Source organism: Bufo gargarizans, chromosome 2 (assembly GCF_014858855.1).
Source record: "Bufo gargarizans isolate SCDJY-AF-19 chromosome 2, ASM1485885v1, whole genome shotgun sequence".
Taxonomy (NCBI): Eukaryota; Metazoa; Chordata; class Amphibia; order Anura; family Bufonidae; genus Bufo; species Bufo gargarizans.
The window spans coordinates 398,249,025-398,271,259 of record NC_058081.1 but is presented as its reverse complement, the minus strand read 5'-3'; the positions used below and the strand labels follow the sequence as shown (position 1 = coordinate 398,271,259).

General features: G+C 41.4%; 1 protein-coding gene across 1 annotated transcript in view; it reads right to left on the bottom strand.

Annotated features, from left to right (window-relative positions):
- Positions 1 to 862: 862 nt before the first annotated feature.
- GNPDA1 (glucosamine-6-phosphate deaminase 1) overlaps positions 863 to 22,235 on the bottom strand; it is a 36,534-nt gene continuing 15,161 nt past the window's right edge. Inside the window, exons 4-7 of the mRNA XM_044280849.1 lie at positions 19,350 to 19,532; positions 11,877 to 12,061; positions 8,097 to 8,271; positions 863 to 1,535 (exon numbers count right to left, since the gene is read on the bottom strand). Of these exons, the coding sequence (XP_044136784.1) occupies positions 1,435 to 1,535; positions 8,097 to 8,271; positions 11,877 to 12,061; positions 19,350 to 19,532 (644 nt within the window). The 3' untranslated portion in view covers positions 863 to 1,434. The remainder of the gene's footprint in view (positions 1,536 to 8,096; positions 8,272 to 11,876; positions 12,062 to 19,349; positions 19,533 to 22,235) is intronic.

Genomic DNA, 22,235 nt, shown 5'->3' with positions numbered 1-22,235 from the left:
TGTTCCCTGCTCTCCCCATATACAATGATACAGAGACACCTTGGGGCAGATATAAAAAGACTAGTATCACATACATCAGTCATAGCCTTAGGCCTCTTTCACACAAACTTTTTTTTATTTTTTATATTTGCGTTCTGTATACGCAACCATTCATTTCAATGGTTCCGCATAAAAAAAAAAAAAAGGAAGGTACTCTGTATGCCTTCCGTTTCCGTATTTCCGTTCAAAGATAGAACATGTCCTATTATTGTCTGCATAAGGACAAGGATAGTACTGTTCTATCAGGGGCCAGCTGTTCCGTTCCGCAAAAAACAGAATGCACACGGACGTCATCCGCATTAGCAAAATACTGAAAGCCATATGGTCGTGTGGAAGAGGCCTTAAAGTCAGTCAGTGCAAAATGCGCCAAATTTATTAAGCGGCACAGGCCTCTTAATAAGTTTGGCACAGCTTCTGGACAGTCCATGGGCCAGAGTTTGAAATTTATGCCAGCTGATGTATGTAGCTTTCATGTATGATTTGCTTCGCTACTGCCATAAAGGTTTTATTATCATTGCCTTCTCCGCGTGCCTGCAAGTCCCCTCTACACAAGCAATCTCTAATAGTTTCAGCAGGTATGCATACCATTACATTAAAATGCATGCCTTTACAGCAATCCTCAGCAAGCATATCAGTACCATCAGAGTCAGCTCAGAAGAGACAGGCCCCTGAAATCAGCAGGTCTGCCGCTACATTATGCTGCCCTGCCTTGAGGGCAGCAAAGTACAGGTGTCAGGTTCCCTTTAAGAGGCTGCCAACAACTCTGCAACATTTCCAGCAATGATGTTTGAAAACTACACAAGAAGTGGAATACAAAAATGTATTTTCTAATACAAAACATTTTTAATGTTTGAAAAATACATTTTGATCCTAAAAACTGCAATTTGGGGAAAAAGTAAGGCATGGTTTAAGGCTGTATTCACAGAGTCATTAATCTGTTAGGTGGTTCAACACTAAAGTAATATACAGCATTTTTACAAATGTGTTGTGTCACAAATCCTCACCCAACCTAGTCTAGTGACCCAAAAAAAGGTCTGGTTATTAGACATGCGGTCGGCTGAAGTTTGGCAACATACTAGGCACATGTGAAACCAGCCTTAGGACTTTACATTTCAGAGGAAAACATGGAAAAAAAACTTAAAAAAAACTCAAAAGGTTTGAAATATACAGTCCTTACATGGACTGTCAACAGGACTGTGTGAGTGCAGCCTAAACAAACAGTGAAAAGCATTTACTGAGTGCATATTACTAATGGTGTGACATCACACTGGTCCATCAAGCATTAAGGGGCTGTCCTCCTCGGGGCTGGTCAGGGAGCTAGCAGACCATGTTCTTCAAGCAACTTATCATACAAGCTGACCCTTCATCAAGTCTTCCAGAGCTCCTCTGCCCTGCTCAGTCACTGTATGGTTTCTTTGGGGTCTGTCCGACTGCAGTTCCTCTCGCCTTCATGCTGTACAGGGGATCGACCAGTTTATTGTGAACATGCATTAACCCTGTAAACAGAATGGCACTGGTATTAATCCATGGATATAGTTAATGGGGTTTTTAGGGAATATTGATGGCTTATTCATACATATTCAGGAGCAATAACAGGAACAGCACAATGTAGAGTTCTAAGAAAAAAAATCTGCTGAATTATTTCATGAGGAATAAAAGTACAGGGTGGCCCACTAAAATGTAGTCCACCTCCAATTTTTTTTTTCAGTTTCAGAGTCCTGTAGGAACTGAAAGCTGAGCTCTGATTGGTTGCTATGGGCAACTAGGCCATATTTACCATTAGGCAGTTTAATTTGGAGATATTGAAGGCGGACTCGGGAATCAGTATGAAACCAGGCACAATACCTGACAGGGCCGCCTGAGCAGATTACATAGATTCCTGTTTTAACCTGATTCTTTGTGGCATTCTGGAGATACCGTACTTTTTCTTAATATCCAAATGAGATCTAAAGAGCACCAAGGGCCCAAGTCATTATATGCACCCAGCAGAGATGGAGAAGGTCCAGAGGGGGGCAACTAAAGTAATAACTGGAATGGGGAAACTACAGTACCCTGAAAGATTATCAAAATTAGGGTTATTCACTTAAAAAACAAAAACAAAAAAACAAACAAAAAAAAAAAAACACAACAACAACAACAACAACTGAGGGGAGATCTAATTAATATGTATAAATATATCAGGGGTCAGTACAGAGATCTATCCCATCATCTGTTTATCCCCAGGACTATGACTGTGACGAGGGGACATCCTCTGCGTCTGGAGGAAAGAAGGTTTGTACACAAACATAGAAGAGGATTCTTTACGGTAAGAGAAGTGAGACTATGGAACTCTCTGCCTGAGGAGGTGGTGATGGTGAGTACAATAATGGAATTCAAGAGGGGCCTGGATGTATTTCTGGAGTGTAATAATATTACAGGATATAGCTACTAGAGAGGGGTCGTTGATCCAGGGAGTTATTCTGATTGCCTGATTGGAGTCGGGAAGGATTTTTTATTCCCCTAAAGTGGGGAAAATTGTCTTCTACCTCACAGTTTTTTTTGGGGCCTTCCTCTGGATCAACTTGCAGGATAACAGGCCGAACCGGATGGACAGATGTCTTTTTTCGGCCTTATGTACTATGTTACTTCAGCTAATTCAAAAGGGCCAGGGCCCTCCTAACCGTCATCTTGCTGGGCCCCGTCATACTGGTGTTCCCGGTGACAGATTCCCTTTAACCCAAATCTGGCATTAGACCAATAGAGACAAAGAGGGAGATTTATCAAAACTGGGGCAGGAAAAAGCAGAGTAGTTGCCCATGGCAACCAATCAGGTTGCTGAGTTTATTTTCCAAAGAACCACTGAAAATGAAAGGTGGAATCTGATTGGTTGCTCTTCAAAAGTACTCTGCTGCCCCAAAGTCTTTAAAGAAAAGCAATACGTGTATAGTCAGCATGTATGGGATCATGATCTCAAACACCGCAGAAGAGAAGAAAAGCATTCAGAACATGACAGGTATCTTTATGTTGTGGCTATTGTGCAACCTTCACTAGACAAGTATTAACCATATCAGCACAGTCAGTTTTTATTTTCTCTCTCCCCACCTTCCAAGAGCCATGATTTTTTTTTTTTTTGCATTCACAAAAAACTTCTTTTTTGCAGGACAAGCTGTATTTATTTCATTGCACCATTTAATTTACCATATCTTGTACTGAATAATGGGGCAAAATAATTTGTGGATAAAACAGTGGAAAATAAATAACAATTCAGCCATTGTTTGTTGAGCTTTGTTTTTCAGCATTCACTGTTAAAAATGAGATGACAACCTTATTCTGAGAGTCAGTAAAATTTGTAGATATAAAAACATAACTACAATGTAAATGTATATTTAAAAAAAAAAAACGTTTTTGAAAAAAACATTTTTCTTTGCATCACCATTTCCTGACATCCATATATTTCCATCTATAAAGTTGTGTGAGGCAAGATTTAGTTTTTATTGGTACCATATTGGGGTACACAGGCTCGGACTGGCCCACAGGGTGTGAGAGATAGGCTTTATACGCTCATATACAGTCCTGATCAAAATTTTAAGACCACTTGAAAAATGGCAAAAAATCATATTTAGCATGGCTGGATCTTAACAAGGTTCCAAGTAGAGCTTCAACATGCACCAAGAAGAAATGGGAGTGAGACAAAACATTTTTGGAGCATTCAATTGAATGAAAACAACGAATAAACTGAAACAGGCTGTTTTTCAGCTGATCAAAAGTTTAGGACCACACCTCCAAAAAATAAATAAAAAAATTAACCCCTCCCAAAACAGAAATCCAACTTCCAAACATGAACTTAGTAATGAGTAGCTCCGCCATTATTGTTTATCACTTCAAAAATTTGTTTCCGCATGCTTGATGCAAGCGTTTCCATGAGGTGAGTGGGAACATTTCTCCAAGTGGTGTAGACCGCCGCCTACTGTCTGGAACTGTTGTCCATTTCTGTAAACGTCCCTTGCCATCCATCCCCAAAGGTTCTCAATTGGATTTAGATCAGGGGAAAACGCAGGATGGGCCAAAAGAGTGATGTTATTCTCCTGGAAGAAGATCCTTGTAGCGTTGTCCTGTTGAAAAACCCAGTAGTTACCACACAGATGAGGCCCCTGTCATGAGGAATGCTCTCTGCAACATCTGACATAGCCAGCGGCCATTTGATGCCCCTGCACTTCCTGAAGCTCCATTGTTCCACTGAAGGAAAAAGCACCCCAGACCATTATGGCTCCCCCTCCACTGTGGCGTGTAGAAAACATCTCAGGTGGGATGGCGTTATGCCAGTAACATTAGAAAATATCAGGACCATCAAGGTAAAAAAAAATTCTCATCAGAGAATAAAACTTTTTTTCCACCTTTGAATGTCCCATGTTTGGTGCTCTCTTGCAAAGTCCAAACGAGCAGTTCTGTGGCGTTCAAGGAGAGGAGGTCTTTGAAGACGTTTTTTTGTTTTTGAAGCCCTTCAGTCTCAGATGCCGTCTGATGGTTATGGGGCTGCAGTCAGCACCAGTAAGGGCCTTAATTTGGGTCGAGGATCGTCCAGTTTCTTGACGGACAGCCAATTGGATCCTCCGGCTCAGTGCTGATGATTTTTTTTTGGGTTTTCCGCTTTACTTTTTTTGTTCCATAACCCTCAGGATCATTTAAGAAAATTACTGCGTCCCACCTCAGCAGCGATGGCGCGCTGTGAGAGACCCTGCTTATGCAGTTCAACAACCCAACCACGTTCAAAAAGGGAGAGTTTTTTTGCCTTTGCCATCACAACGTGTGACTACCTGACAGAAAATAACAATGAATCCACTTCTTTGCACAGATTTGGCCTTTTAAAGGGCACGTGGTCCTAAAATTTTGATCAGCTGAAAAACAGCCAGTTTCAGTTTAATCGTTATTTTCAATTAATTGAATGCTCAAAAAATGTTTTGTCTCACTCATTTCTTCTTGTTGCATGTTGAAGCTCTACTTAGAACATTGTTAAGATCCAACAATGTAAAATATTATTTTTTGCCATTTTTCAAGTGGTCTTAAACTTTTGATCTGAGGAAAGGGATTTAGGAGTAATTATTTCAGAAGACTTAAAGGTGGGAAGACAATGTAATAAAGCAGCACGAAATGCCAGCAGAATGCTTGGATGTATAGGGAGAGGTATAAGCAGTAGAAAGAGTGAAGTGCTTATGCCGCTGTACAGATCACTGGTGAGACCTCACTTGGAGTATTGTGCGCAGTACTGGAGGCCATATCTCCAGAAGGATATAGATACTCTAGAGAGAGTTCAGAGAAGAGCTACTAAACTAGTACATGGATTGCAGGATAAAACTTACCAGGAAAGGTTAAAGGACCTTAATATGTATAGCTTGGAAGAAAGAAGAGACCGAGGGGATATGATAGAAACTTTTAAATACATAAAGGGAATCAACTCGGTAAAGGAGGAGAGCATATTTAAAAGAAAAAAAACTACCACAAGAGGACACAGTTTTAAATTAGAGGGGCAAAGGTTTAAAAGTAATATAAGGAAGTATTACTTTACTGAGAGAGTAGTGGATGCATGGAATAGCCTTCCTGCAGAAGTGGTAGCGGCAAATACAGTGAAGGAGTTTAAGCATGCATGGGATAGGCATAAGGCTATCCTTCATATAAGATAGGGCCAGGGACTATTCATAGGATTCAGATATATTGGGCAGACTAGATGGGCCAAATGGTTCTTATCTGCCGACACATTCTATGATCTGGACCTGTATATATGTGAACATTATGTAGTACACATTTTTGTCCACTAGATGGCCGCAAACCAGATGTATGAGCCATGTGTGCATTCCTTTGTCTTAAGATCAATAGGGGAGGCAGAAGGTGGGAGTTGGGTAGATTTGAAAACTGCAATCTATGAACTCAGAGTTGAAGTTGCTGAAACCACACCTATCAAATTAAGGAGCCAATAGTCTCTTCTTAAGGAACAACCCTTTTCGTGATGTCATGTCTGCTATTTACGTTAATGTAACTTGAATAAAGTTCTCTTGTTCTGGCTCAGAGGAATGAGGAAGTGCTTTTTCATGAAGCCAACTGTGTGTCTGGTCTCATTATGAAAGTAGTATGGGGCGCACATACTTATACTTCCAATTGATTTGGCACCACACAAAAGAAGATGAGAAACGCATGAATTGCGATGACAAGGGTTAGAGGTGAATCCCCCGGTGGGCCCCTAGTCTCCCACCTCCTGCAAAAGTGGCACATAACACAGTAAACTTACTCCATTACATATGGGCAAGCAGAGTACAGAACCTCAGGGATTCAGGGTATTAGTAGGGACCTGGCCATATGTTTAGATTATAGGCCTCAAATCTGATGACAGAATCGCTTTAAGAAACTCCCCAGTTTATTATTATAGATGCATCAGGAGGCAGACATGACTTCTAGGTATAGAGGAAAGCTTTACTGGGTGGGCCCTAGGCACCCCAGTCCAACACTGGGATACATATTACTTTTTCACTGCTTATTAAATTTTTTTGCAGGGAACAAGTTGAACAAATAAAATTGTATATCGGCCATTTGTTTTGTTATCACCTGGCATGATCAATATTTTTAGATTTTAATTGTTCAGACATTTTTAGATACAGTTATACCAATTATGTTTATTTTGTTATTGCTTAAAATAGGGAAAAAGCGCGATTTAAATTTAATATTTTTGCGTTTATTTTAATTTTTTTTACTGCAAATTTTAGTGGACCTGAATATGCAGTCCTCTGATCACTTTTACCATAGGCTGGATTTTTTGTGATTCATTCATTTCTATGGGATCACCACTACAACTGCAATGCCCCTGCAATCCTGTCAGAGCTGTCACGCTACCAGTGTAGCCATACCCTTAGGCCAGTCACAGATGAGCGAGTACAGTGTGAGAAACTCTATGCGCGTGGCAGCGAGAGGTCCAGTTCTGAACTCTGCTCCTCTGACAGGATTACACAGAGTTCTAAGGCTGTATCTAGTCTTTGTCTCACCTTATACTACTGGAGTCTGAGATCTTTCCTGGCTGACTATTAAGCTCCGCTGCAGGCCGTTTGCTATAGCAGGCTTGGAAGCTTTCATAAGGCCCTAGACTGCAATAACAACTTATTGAAGGCCTGGGATTTCACTGCAGGGGCTCCGATTGAAAGGCCCCCTATCATGCATTCACTATGTAAGAGTTAGGGATCATGCACACGACCGTTGTCTGTTTTGCGGTCTACAAATTGCGGATCCGCAAAACACAGATACTGGCCGCGTTCATTCCTCAATTTGCGCAATGGAAGGTCTGGCTGAAGTGACAACCCCTTTATTATGCAAATAAGGTCTAAAATGCATTGAGGGCCGGCCAAAGTCACTGTGCATGCTAGCATTTCCACTCTGCTTCACAAGCCATTTCTCCTCCTGTTGATTGGCCAGTGGAGCAAAGAGACAGTGTGTAAGCATTTCTATATCTTCGTTTGATCAAAACCTTTCATATGTCACAATGACATATTCAAAGTTTTTGTTAAAGTATAGGTATACTTTAACCCCACCAAGAGTATGTTCACTACTACAGTTTTAATTGAACAGTCCCAGAAATTTCTGCAACAAATCTGCCATGTGAGAATATGGGCAAAATATGTGGATACAGCAAAGCAAAAAAAATCTCTTGCCACATATAGTCTTCAAACAACTGCATATATTAACACCAAGGAGTTAGTAGAATGTGAAATCTAACATTGCATTGGTTCTATGGGATTTACATATTGATGACCTATCTATAGGATAAGTCATCAATGAGATTGGTGGGAGTACAAATCCAACACCCCCACTGTTCAGCTGTTTGAGGAGTCCGCAGTGCCCCAGTGAGTATCGCGGCCTCCTCGCAGCTTACCAAGCACAGTGCTCTACACCATATAGTGGCTGTGGTTGGTACTGCAGCTTAGCCCCACTTGAATGCCGTGATGTCACATGGCCTAGAGGAGGCCTAAAACACACACAGAGCGCTGGCCCCTTTGTACAGCTGATCCCTTTAAATTTCAAAATATATGCTAGAAATATACCTTTAAAATATTTTACAGTCTTTACACGTAGCTCTAGTGTCGCATCTTCATCACAAACAAACACTGTACTTGGGTGCTGCTGGAAGGCAGATACTGTCCACATGTGGTTTACTCCTTCTTCTATAGCCTTGTATAGAGCAAAGGCCTTATGTGCCCCAGTGATCAGTATCATTACCTACAGAAGTAAAGAGAAAGACAAACGGCAGTTAGGCAGCTGAGTCCCATGCACTAAGTAATTTTTAAATCTTTGTTTTCATGACAGCTTTTTTATAATAGTTTTCATTTTTTCAAAACTATTTTCTTTTAAATCACATAACAGTGCCATCCACAGATCCCCCTCCCCATAGCAGTGCCATCCACAGATCCCCCTCCCCATAGCAGTGCCATCCACAGATCCCCCTCCCCATAGCAGTGCCATCCACAGATCCCCCTCCCCATAGCAGCCCCGGCTCTGCTGCTCACAACAGACTATTCTGGCAGTAACTTTTGCTCAGCACATCTTTATTTTACCTTACAATGAAGCTCCAGTAACAGGCAGAGCGGGCGGCGGCATAACGTCACTTACTCACGTGATGCACCTGCTCCGCCCACTTTATGAATCAAGGAGGCGGAGCAGGCGCGTCACGTGAGTAAGTGACGTTATGCCACCGTCCGCTCTGCCTGTTACTGGAGCTTCATTGTAAGGTAAAATAAAGATGCGCTGATTTAAGTAAAACGCCCGCCCGCATAGCAACGAATCAGCGATTATTTGATAACTGGATTAGTCGACAACGAATCCAGTTATCGAATATTATCGATAAAGTAGATTAATCGCTGCAGCCCTATACACTGTACTCGCTCATCTGTTCCTGGCCCTATACGGACAGGGATAATACACTGCAATATAGAAGAACTGCAATGCAATCAAAGGATCACATGGTCAAATCTTCTAATGGTCAATACAGTAAAAACAAAGACAGACCGCTGTTTATTTTGCCATTATATAACTGGAATAAAAAAAGTAATCAAATGTCTTTTCCCCCCTTCACTTATACAAGTGTTGTAAAACAAAAAAAAATATAAATAAAGCATATCACCTAAATATGGTACAGGTTATATATCTATCTAAATATGCTATTTTAACGACTCACAGAACAACATTAGTTGACATATTTGTACAGTATGGTAAATGCCATAAAAGCTAAACCCACATAGGGCTACTTTAACAGTAAAATATATGGCTTATGCAATGCAAAGATTTATAAAAATAAAAATAAATTGTCATGGTCTTAAAATTTATACTTGTACCCGCTAGAAACTAAATTTTATTTTCATAAAGAAAGAATTTTTGGGGACATCACTTATTTTTACACTATATATTTTGGGGCTGTCAGAGCAGTACTAGGTACAGCAAGATCTAGAAGCTCTGCCATTTATTGCTTCTGCCTCTACTGTATACACAGTGCATATTGGAGATTTACTAATCAAAATGTGCCAGAACTGGCATACTTTGCACCACATTTTATAATTGTTTTAGACACCAGAGCCTTTTTCCAACTCATATCAAGACATTGTGGCTTAGCAGGAATGGTCTAACCTAAAAGCAGGGTTTCCAACCGTCCATAAAAATAGGTGACTTCCTGTGTCTGCGAAAAAAATAAAAAAATATAGATGTGCCATGAATCACCCAACAAATAAACGCTTGTTTGTCAGTGATTACATTTTCTATGTGGCACATAACAATAAAATAATCATTTGCCGGCAGCAGATTGTTCTGTGTAAACTGAGTAAAGGTGCTGGCAAATTAATCTGTATGTGGAGGAGCAATCGTAGCAAAAATCGCTTGTTCCTCTACAGAGGGGATTATTGTGCATGTAAATGCAGCCATCATCTCCACTCAGCGATCAGGCAGTAATCGGGAGCAAACAGTTTATTCCCTATTATTGCCCAAATGTATAATCACTGTGATAAATGTGGCACACTTTTAGAATGTCTAGTCTAAGTTTACACTAAGTATTAGACAGCATCAGTAAAACAGCATACTGAGTGTCATGTATACAGAGATCCAAGTTTCCACCTCCTCTCTTGTTTGACAGCTGAGCACCCAATCTGTGGCTGTATGATCCTCTGTGCAGCTATTGCACAACACCATGGGGAAATGTATTATTCCACCAAAACTGTTTCCTGATCTGAAACCTCATGTGCAATTTCTACTTGCTGCTGCAAATATTGAGTCTATGTGCACGGACTTCCAGAGGATGCGACTAATTTATGCAGAGGCGTGCGTCCTGCAATCCGCGATAATACAGACATTTAACCCATCAGATGCTGTGGGTCAGTTTCTCCCGGGGCCCAAACAGCTTCCCCGCACTGAGATTGGGGAAGCCATTCGTTTGTGGTAATACCCTGAGTCTCTCTGAAGAAACCCAGCTTATTACTGACGATAGTTCATTACAGTGTAAGGCCTTGGGGGGATGGGGGCTTAAAGTTTTAAAAAAGTAAAGTAAAACAAGTTTTTAAAAGTATAAACAAAATATAAAAATTTAAATCACTCCCTTTCTCTATAATAAAAATAAACAATAAAACATAGGCATTGCTGTGTCCCAAAATGGCCGTACTATTAAAATATACATTTATCCCGTACAGTGAACGCCCAAAAAAAAAAAATATATAAATAGATAGAGATATATGGTCGAGTTTTCTTCATCGCTTCACTTCCCCCACAAAAATTGAAGTCAGACCCACCCCCAAATGGTGTCACTTAAACTACAGATTGCGCCACAAAAAAGTGAGCCCTTACACAGCTCCGTAGACATAACTATAAAATAGCTATCAGAATATGGAAAGTTAAATAAAAAAATAATTTTTTCAAAGATTTATATTTTTTTAAGTATTAAAACACAAGAAAGTGTGGTATCGTTATAATTTTCTTATACCAGAGAATGAAGGTAACGAGTCCGTTTTACCACACGTACACTGTACAAACAAAACCCATTAAACTATGGCAGAATTGCATTTTTTTTTTCCAATTTCCCACTACATCGTATGGAATATTAAATGCTGCCATTAGAAAGTACTACTTGTCCCCCAAAAAATAAGCCCTCATACGGCTACCAGAACAGAAAACTAAAGAAAGTTATGGCTGGAAGGCCCAGATTAAAAAATGGAAACGCAAAAATGGAAAGTTGCCGTTCCTGAATGTGTTAATGTACACTACACTTTATAAACTTGTAAATAAATTAAACAATATAAAAAGGCTGGCACTCAAATACATCAATCACCCATCACTTTTTCTGTGCAACTATTAAATGCTTAAATCAACCTTTCATAAAATCTATACAAAAGTAGCAGAACAGAAACAGCTTATGTTTCCTCTTTCATGAAAATAACAAACTATTAAAGAGGACCTGTCACCACTCCTGACATGACTGTTTTAATAGCTTATGCATTCCTCATAACAATTCTGGAGCATCTATTATTACAACTCTTTGCTGTGCCATTCCTGTAATATTCCTGCTAGAAGTTTATTGCCAGAAGGGTACTGCTGGGTGTTACCAGAAGACGGTGTGTATGACTGTCCAACTATTGCTGCTGGTGTCAGACTGTGCAAGGACACCCCCTATCACCCATCTGTACCTTTACTACACGCTGCTGACCATTCATTCATAAACTTCTAGTAGAAATAACAGAGAATGTCATAAGACTAGATGCTCCAGAATTGCTATTAGATGGGGAACGCAAGTAGTTACTAAGAAAGACACGTCAGGAGAGGTGACAGGTCCCCTTTAAAGCCAACCTTACCTCTTTTGCATCCATCACTGTTCCTACACCAACAGTCAGAGCCATGGTAGGTACTTTTGAGAGATTGTTATCAAAAAAACGTGCGTTTGCCAATATGGTGTCCATGGCCAATGTCTTCACTCTCGTTCTGGATACCAGACTGGACCCTGGTTCATTAAAAGCTATGTGACCATCAGGCCCGATCCCTGTCACCAAATAAAACACAAGCACAAGTCTGTATATGCAATGAACAGAGAAGGAGAAGCACTTACCGTAGCCCTTTGGCTTGTCATGTCAGTTTGCCTCCAACTTAAAAGGGTTGTACGGGTTTAGAGCTGAACCCGGACACATCCATAATTTCACCCAGGCAGCCCCCATTTCATGCTCTGATGCTCTCCCATGCCCTGCGTGTGTTATTTATCATAACACACTGCCGGGCAGAGGCTTTCGCCCAGCAGTGTGTTCGGTGATGTCACCGGCTCTAATGGGTCAGCTTTAGCACTGCCCTAGCTGTTTTACAGGCTAGGGCAGTGCTAAAAACCCGCCCATCAGTACCAGTGACGTCACTGGGCTCACAGCTGGGTGGAAGCCTCCGCTTGGCAGCCTGCAGGAGAGCCCGGTATGCCACCGGAAGTCCACAAAATGCCTTTTCCCTGCGCGATTCAGGGCAAAGGAGAGCATCGGAGAAAGAACTGCCTGGGTGAAATTCTGGGTTCAGCTCTGAACCCGGACAACCCCTTTAACCAATATTATTCAGGGATGCTAGTTATTAAAATGGCTTATAATGTTAGATACCTGAAATGACAAGTTAGTTCATATAGAAAACTGTTCCAGTCAATCCAATAATGTGCATTGCTGGACATCTAAGATAAATAATGTACAGAGATTCCTCAAGATACAATATTTTTAACATACAATGGTCTTATCTGACCCATTTTAAGTTGAAATTAGAATTAACATACAATGCCTCAGACTCAGAGCCAACAAATCAAGGTCACTTCTCTGGAAAACTAGCTGAATTAGTTACTACTGTAGTTAGCAGCTATTCCTGACTCTTATATGTAAGGACTTGTTTTATCTGTCTTAGTTATCTGCTTATTTTTCTTAAATCTTCAATTTATCTCATCTTGGATGACATTTTGTGGCTTTGGAACGATTACTCAAGTAACAATGGTCCTCCTGGAAACAATTAATATTGTATCTTGAGGGACCACTGTGTTCTCCAATTGCAGAGATTGGTCAGTAATAACAAAGATAAACTGATATCAAGTCCATAATTCTTACAACCATCGGTACACCTTAAAAGGGGCATTCCCATCTCAGACAATGGGGGCATATCGCTAGGATATGCCCCCATTGTCTGATAGGTGCGGGTCCGCATCTACAACAAGAACGAAGCGGGGAGCGCTGTGGTTGGAGGACCCCGGATTTCCTAGGGTCCGTCCACCACCAAGCGCAACTCCCATAGAAGTGAATGGGAGCGCACCGAGCATGCGTGGCCCATGATCCCATTCATTTCTATGGGGCGCTCGGCTATTTTCGGCAGCCCCATAGAAATAAATGGAGGGCGGCTGCACATGCGCAGTGCACCCTCCGTTCATTTCCTGGCTTTGTTCTCATTGTATACCCTTGAGATATGCCCCCATTTTTTTGAGATGGGAAAACCACTTTAAGGGTCCATTCCACAAATTACCATGGATTTTGAGGACCGCACATGGCCGGCAATATGATAGAAATGCCTATTCTTGTCCGTGGCTGCAGAAAAGAATAGGACATGCTCTATCTTTTTTGCGGGGCTGCGTAATGGAACTACGGATGCGGACATCACACGGTGCGGTCTTTTGCGGCCCCATTGAAATGAATTAAGGCTGCAGCCGGATACTTCCTCTGCCAGTCAGGGGAATGTCAGCTCCAGTAAGCAGGGAACCAGGATAGCAGGGCAGGTGAGACAGGTTCTGGTAGTGGGAGACTCCATTATTAGGGGAACATATAGGGCAATCTGTCAAAGACCGTGATCGCCGAACAGTGTGCCGTCTTCCTGGCGCTAGAGTTCCACACATCGCGGATCGGGTTGACAGATTACTGGGAGGGGCTGGAGAAGATCCAGCAGTCATGGTCCATATCGGAACCAATTACAAAGTTAGAGGTAGGTGAAGAGTCCTTAAAAATGATTTCAGGGATTTAGGTCAAAAGCTTAAGGCAAGGACCTCAAAAGGTAGTATTTTACAAAATACTGCCTGTACCACGGGCCACACAAGAAAGGCAGCGGGAGATTAACAAGTGACTCAAGAACTGGTATAGGAAGGAGGGGTTTGGGTTCCTGGAGAACTGGGCCGACTTCTCTATCGGCTACAGGCTCAATCGTAGGGATGGGCTGCACCTCAATGGGATGGGGTGTTGGGGTGAAAGATGGCTGGAAGGTTGGAGGCGTGTTTAACCTAGGGGCTGGGGGAGGGAAATTACATTATAGGAGGGGAAGATAGGGCAGATAGAGACCGGGGGCAAGGTAGTGGGACTGGGGGAGGAAAGGAAGGAGGGACTAGAACTGTTCAGAAGGAAAGGTGTAGGGTAAAAAAAATAAAAATATATACATAAACCTCTCAAATGTATGTATGTATGTATGTATGTATGTATGTATGTATGCATACTAATGCCAGAAGCCTGACTAATAAAAGTGGGGAACTGGAATTAGTGATGTGTGAGGAGGACTGTGATATAGTGGGAATAACGGAAACATGGCTGGATGATAGCCATGACTGGGCAGTTAATGTACAAGGTTACAGTCTGTTTAGAAAGGATAGTCATGCCTTTATGTAAAGTCCTGTCTAAAGCCCACACCGGAATATATATAAGTGAGGGACATGAACATGTGGAGTCACTGTGGGTAGAGATACATGGAGCTAAAAACAATAATAAATTACTAATATGAGTTTACTATAAACCACCTAATATACCAGAGTCCACAGAAAAACTACTACTAAACGAGATAGACAAGGTGGAAAATCATAATGAGGTGGTTATTATGGGGGACTTCAACTACCCAGATATAGACTGGGAAACTGAAACTTTTATATCTCATAAGGGAAATAGCTTCTTGGCAATAACCAAATACAATTACCTCTCCCAACTGGTTCAGGACACGACTAGAGGGACAGCCATACTGGACTTCGTATTAACCAATAGGCCTGACAGAACAACAGACGTGCAGGTTGGGGGAACACCTGGTAAATAGTGACCATAAAGTAATAACTTTCCAATTATTCAAAAGAGCATTTCAACAGGAAGGAACAAAAATACCAAACTTCAAAAAAGCTAAATTTAGCCAACTTAGAGAGGCCATAGGCCTAACTAACTGGGACAAAGTCCTTAAAAATAAAAATACAGCCACAAAATGGGATATCTTTAAGAGCATCCTAAATTCTCATTGTGAGAGGAACATACCGTATGGGAATAAAAGGTTAAGGAACAAAAGAAACCAATGTGGATAAATAGAACTGTAAAGAAAGCAATACAATTACAAAAAGAAAGCATATAAAATCACTAAAACAGGAAAAAAAAACATGTAAAAAAAACAAATAAAAGTGGCCAAACTAGAGACAGAGAGATTAATTGCCAAAGAGAGTAAAACTAACTCTAAAATGTTTTTCAATTATATAAATGTTAAAAAGAGAAATCTGAAGGTGTCGGCCCTTTAACCGCCTCCTGACCGCCTAATGCAGGATCGCGGTCCGGAGGCGGTCGATTCATTCCTCGGCGACGCATCTGTGCGTCATCTCGCGAGACTACGCACACAGTCGGCCCGCGCATGCGCATTGCGGGCCGGCAAAAGTTCAAGTAGTATTTAGTCACCAACCTGCCAGCCAATGATCATCACTGGCAGGCATTTTTTTTTTTTTTTATCGAATCAGAAGCCATTTAACACTTTATATTTATAAATAGAAGGTGTTAAATGGCTTCTGTGCTCCTCTGCTGGTCCTTTTCGTCAGTTGGTCCCAGCAGAGGAGCACACACGAACACTACACTTAGCCCCAGGATCACCCCCCATCAACCCAATTAACCCCTTGAGCACCCCTGTCAATCACTAGTGAAAGGGAAAAAACTGATCAGTGTAAACTGTCACTTTTTTCCCCCACTAGTATTGACAGTTAGGTTTTAGGATAGTTTAGGCCCCTCTGTTAGGTAGTTAGCGTCGGTTAGCACCCAGACCACCACAGTCACTGATTCGCTGATTAGCGATACGCTAATTGGTACTTTTATAGTATCTGTAAGTGATCAGTACTGATCACAGTCAGATCTATAATAGTATTAGTGTCACCTTAGCTCGCCCTCCACCCAAAACGCAGTGTTTGCCCGATCAGGCCTGATCAGTCGCCCACACGTGCATTCACCCACGGCCGCAGTGACAAAAACATAATTTTTTTGACGATTACTGCACAATCACTTTACAAGCGCTGCAGCGATAAAAAGATCATTTTTGAAAAAAAAAAATCATAATTTTCCACTAACGTGTGACAAAAAATGGGGTCATTTGTGGGGTGGTACTGTCTGGGCATTGTAGAACCTCAGGAAACATGACAGGTGCTCAGAAAGTCAGAGCTGCTTCAAAATGCGGAAATTCACATTTCTGTACCATAGTTTGTAAACGCTGTAACTTTTGCACAAACCAATAAATATACACAATTTATAGAAAAATTTATATAGAAATGTAGTTTTATTTGAAAAATTTTACAACTGAAAGTGAAAAATTACATATATATATTTTTTTTTTTTTGGGTAAATTTCGTTTAATAACAAAAAAAGTAAAGATTTTTGCAGCAATGAAATACCACCAAATGAAAGCTCTATTAGTGAGAAGAAAAGGAGGTAAAATTCATTTGGGTGGTAAATTGTATGACCGAGCAATAAACCGTGAAAGTAGTGAAGTGCAGAATTGTAAAAAGTGGTCTGGTCATTAAGGGGGTTTAAAGGGACACTGACAGGACCAATAAGCATATTGAGGTATATATCTGTCAGTACAGGTCTTATAATGGGTATTACAATCATATAAGTATCCCCCCTGTCCACATTATACATACAGTAAACTTAAGTTTTATAACCTGCTCCAACGGTCTTCAATCTGCCCAAGGGGCGGCGTTTCACCTCTCTTGCGCCCAGCCAGCCTCCCCCAACTGCCGCTTTGAAGCGCCGCCCAGCTCATGAATATTCAGTTTGCTGGGCGGCTTCTGCGGTCCCCGCTCTGAAGCGCTGCGCTGAACAGTGCCCTGCGCATGCGCCGGATCTTGTCAAGTCGGGGACAGTAAGCGTCACCCAGCGAAGTGAATATTCATGAGCTGGGCGGCGCTTCAAAGCGGCAGTTGGGGGAGGCTGGCTGGGCGCAAGAGAGGTGAAACACCGCCCTTTGGGCAGATTGAAGACCGTTGGAGCAGGTTATAAAACTTAACTTTACTGTATGTATAATGTGGACAGGGGGATACTTAGATGATTGTAATACCCATTATAAGACCTGTACTGCCATATATATACCTCAATATGCTTATTGGCCCTGTCAGTGTCCCTTTAAGCTAAGGGAGCTGAGGTGGTTAAAGAGTAATGAGGGGGGGGGAGTCGCAGAGAGCGACGAAGAGAAAGCAAAGCTGTTAAATATTTTTTTCTCCAATGTATTCACTGAGGAAAATAAACTGTCAGATGAAATGCTGAATGTAAAAATAAATTCCCCATTAAAAGTGTCCTGTCTGACCCAGGAAGAAGTACAACAGCGACTTAAGATTAAAATAGACAAATCGCCAGGACCGGATGCATACACCCCTGTATCCTAAGGGAATTAAGTAATGTCATAGCCAGACCCTTATTTCTGATATTTGCAGACTCTATACTGACAGGGAATGTACCACAGGATTGGCGCATAGCAAATGTGGTGCCAATATTCAAAAAAGGGTCCAAAATCAGCATGGCTTCATGAAGGATCGGTCTTGCCAAACTAATCAGTTTCTATGAGGAGGTAAGTTCTAGACTTGACAGCGGCAAATCAATGGATGTCGTGTATCTGGACTTCTCCAAAGCATTTGACACTGTACCACATAAAAGGTTAGTATATAAAATGAGAATGCTCGGACTGGGAGAAAACATCTGTATGTGGGTAAGTAACTGGCTCAGTGATAGAAAACAGAGGGTGGTTATTAACGGTACACACTCAGATTGGGTTGCTGTCACTAGTGGGCTACCTCAGACTTTACATTGAAAGTCAATGGGGAACGGATCCGTTTGAAAATTGAGCCATATTGTGTCAACTTCAAACGGATCCGTCCCCATTGACTTACATTGCAAGTCTGGACGGATCCGTTAGCCTCCGCACGGCCAGGCAGACACCCGAACGCTGCAAGCAGTGTTCAGGTGTCCGCCTGCTGAGCGGAGGCCAAACGCTGCCAGACTGATGCATTCTGAGCGGATCCGCATCCACTCAGAATGTATTTGGGCAGTATGGATGCGTTCGGGGCCGCTTGTGAGAGCCTTCAAACAGAACTCACAAGCGGAGCCCCGAACGCTAATGTGAAAGTAGCCTTATTCACTTTAGAAAAAAAGACGACTGAGGGGAGATCTAATTACTATGTATAAATATATCAGGGGTCAGTACAGAGATCTATCCCATCATCTATTCATTCCCAGGACTGTGACTGTGATGAGGGGACATCCTCTGCGTCTGGAGAAAAGAAGGTTTGTACACAAACATAGAAGAGGATTCTTTACGGTAAGAGCAGTGAGACTATGGAACTCTCTGCCTGAGGAGGTGGTGATGGTGAGTACAATAAAGGAATTCAAGAGGGGCCTGGATGTATTTCTGGAGCGTAATAATAATATTACAGGCTGTAGCTACTAGAGAGGGGTCGTTGATCCAGGGAGTTATTCTGATTGCCTGATTGGAGTCGGGAAGGAATTTTTTATTCCCATAAAGTTAGCAAAATTGGCTTCTACCTCACAGGGTTTTTTTTTTTTTTGCCTTCCTCTGGATCAACTTGCAGGACGACAGGCCGAACTGGATGGACAAATGTCTTTTTTCGGCCTTATGTACCATGTTACTATCTCTGGTTTGGTACCAGCTAGAGATATGGTCTTTTGGGGAAAACAGTTAGGTGGTTAAAGCAATTTAAACATCTATATTCATCAAAGGGTTTCCTAAAATTTTCACTGACGGCATTTTCTTAGAAAAGGACATCAAAATACAATCGGTGGCATTCAGACTCCAGTGACCACCCCCCAACCTCCCCTGTCAAAAGTCAATGTGGTAGCATGGTGACATCCCTGCAAGTGTGGCTATGCCTGGTACTGGAGCTCTCGGCCTTGCTCATATGAATCCTTCTTCACATTTCAGGTGCTGGGTGTCAGATCCCTATTATCATACATTGGGTTGGCAAATTAAAAACTTCAAACCCCCCATTTTGTCTAGTTTTGATATCATATGACTTAAAAAAAAATAAAAAATTAAACGACTTTTCTTACCTCCAACAAATAATTCTATTCCACCAGCAGCCATAATTTTTTCCTCAAATGAGTCACATTCAGTCTGAAGATCTGGAGCATTTCCATCCAAGATGTGAGCATTCTCAGCACTGATATCAATGTGCTTAAAGAAGTTATTCCACATAAAAGAATGATAGCTCTCTGGGTGATCCCTGGGTAATCCTACAAGTCAAAGCAAACAAAAAGACTACTATATACAGAGCTATTACCGTATATATTAGAACATATATTTAACAGTATATTAAATTAATATTAAGTAGCTAAAAATGCTGTTTCCAGTACATCTGTGAAAACAATGAATACAAAGCAAACTCCTTTCACATGTTGCTCTATGCAAGCTCAACTCCTAATCGACAAAAAAGCACTACTAAAAGCACAAAAAGTATACAGCGAACACACAGGCGGAGATTTATCAAGACCAGCGTGTTGTACACCGGTTTTGATTACCCCTGCCCACTTAATTTATGGCATCGTAATTAGATGCATTCTCATCCGTACACCCAGGGGCATGCATAGAAATCACTCTGCCCCAAAGCAAAAATCCAAATCTGGCCCCCACGCCCCAATCATAGCCACCCACTACCTGTTCTTGGCCAGTATATACAGCAGTGTACTAATATGTGAGGTCTCGCGAGACTTTGCGGAGCAATAACTTTGGCTCATCGGAGCCAATACATTTTATTAGAACAATGTTTTATGCGAAGTTGATTCGCTCATGCCTAGTTGCTACGCATGCACTTATACATAGCAGCTTGTCAGTAACTGCGGAGAGTGAGAGTAGATGTTTGGATGCAATGGGGCTGGGATTAAACAAATTTCACTTCCAGAATTTTGCTGGTGAGTTGCCACTATATGTCCAAAAACATTTTTGGGAAAGTACTTCTTTAACTCTATAGCTATACAGGGGATTTGGGAGCTCTGTAACAGACATTATGAGTACCAAATCATCTCTGATCTAAAGTTAACTTTGAAACTGACAGAAATACGAAAACCAGGAAAGCATTACATGTAAGTCTATACCTGTAAGACGTTCACATCATATTTTTAATCCACATTTAACATTTGCATCCTTATTTCCCCAATGTATAAGTGTAGTACTCTACAATATTCTATCCTGCAGAATCCTGCAAAAAATATACAAGTATATTTTTTCAATGGAACCCTATGGTGACAAATGAGTATTACACTCACTGGTAATCCGGTTTCCTGGAAGTCTCCATGTCACAACATACTTCCCACCCATTTATTTTAGTACATAGATTGTATTATACCTTTATCCTGCTTTCGTTGGAAATACACATGGATTTGTATTGACATGGAGACTTCCAGGAAACCGGATTACTGGTGAGTGTAATACTCATTTCCCTAGTCGTCTCCATGACACCACATCCTGAGAAATAACAAAGAATATATTAGGAGGGGCCAATAGCACAAAGGACTTACCGTCCAAAGGCCATGTCTTCACTAGAAAAAATATCTAGCTTGTAATGCTTGGTAAAAGTATGCATTCTTTTCCAGGTTGCCGTCCTACAAATCTGTTGTAGAGAGGCTGAAGATCTCTCTGCCCAAGAAGCAGAAATGCCTCTTGTAGAGTGTGTTCTAAGTAAAGAAGGGGCGTCCTTCCTTTCCATTTTATATGCTCCTGAAATAGCTGTTTTTATCCAGTGGGAAATAGAACTTTTCGACGCTCTTCTACCTTTATTTGGCCTGCAAAATTGGACAAAAGGGTTCTTGTCAATTCTCCAATCCTTTGTCATTTCTAGATACCTTAGTACTGCTCCTCTGACATTTGAGGTATAAAATATAGCCTCTTGCTCATTTTTTGGGGTTGGCACAAAACGAGGGAATTACTACTGCATATCCTGCGATCTATGGAAAGTAGAAACAACTTTTGGCAAAAAAAAAAAAAAAGGGATCTAAAACATTTGTCCTGAAAAATACTGAGGAAAGGATCTTGAATAGACAAGTCCTGGAGTTTACAGACAGATCTCGCTGATGCTATAGCTACGTGAAAAAATGTTTTTAAGGTGAGCCATTTTATGGAAATAGATTCTAATGGTTCAAAGGTGCCGGAAGTTAACCCTGACAAGACTGTGTTAAAGTTCCAAGGGGCTATCATATTTCCATATGTTGGTGTAAGCCTTTCTGCTGCTTTCAGGAACCTGGCTATTCAGGGAAACTCTGCCAGACTGCCCCCAATGCTGAAACTTGAACCCTTAGGGTATTAGGAGAAGGCCCTAAGTCTAATCCGTCCTGAAGGAAATCTAAGATCTTCGATATGTTGGGTCAAAATTGATCAAACGAATCCCCACACCAAGAGGCAAATTTTCTCCAAACTTGAAAATACGCATGGTTTGTATTTTGTTTCCTGCCGAGGAGTAGGGTGGAAACCACTTTATTAGATGACCCCAATTTTGAGAGGATGGATTCCATGGAATCCAGGCAGACATCTTTAGGATTTTTAAATTCGGGTGGAGAATGGGACCTTGATACAACAGATCCGATCTCCGAGGTAGTAGAAGGGGGGCTTCTATGCTGAGTGACTTTAGCAGTGCAAATCAGCTCCTCTTGAGCCAGAAGGGAGCTACCAAAAATCAAGGTACATTTTTCTCTTTGAAATTTTTGAAGGACCTTGGGAATTAGGCTACTTTCACACTCGCGTTTGGTGCGGATCAGTCATGGATCTGCACAGACGGATCCGTTCAGCTAACACAAACATCTGCATACGTTCAGAACGAATCCGTTTGTATCATCTTTAACATAGCCAAGAGGGATCCGTATTGAATACCATTGAAAGTCAATGGAAGACGGATCAGTTTTCTATTGGCTCAGTTTTGTCAGACGGACACCAAAAGGCTGCAAGCA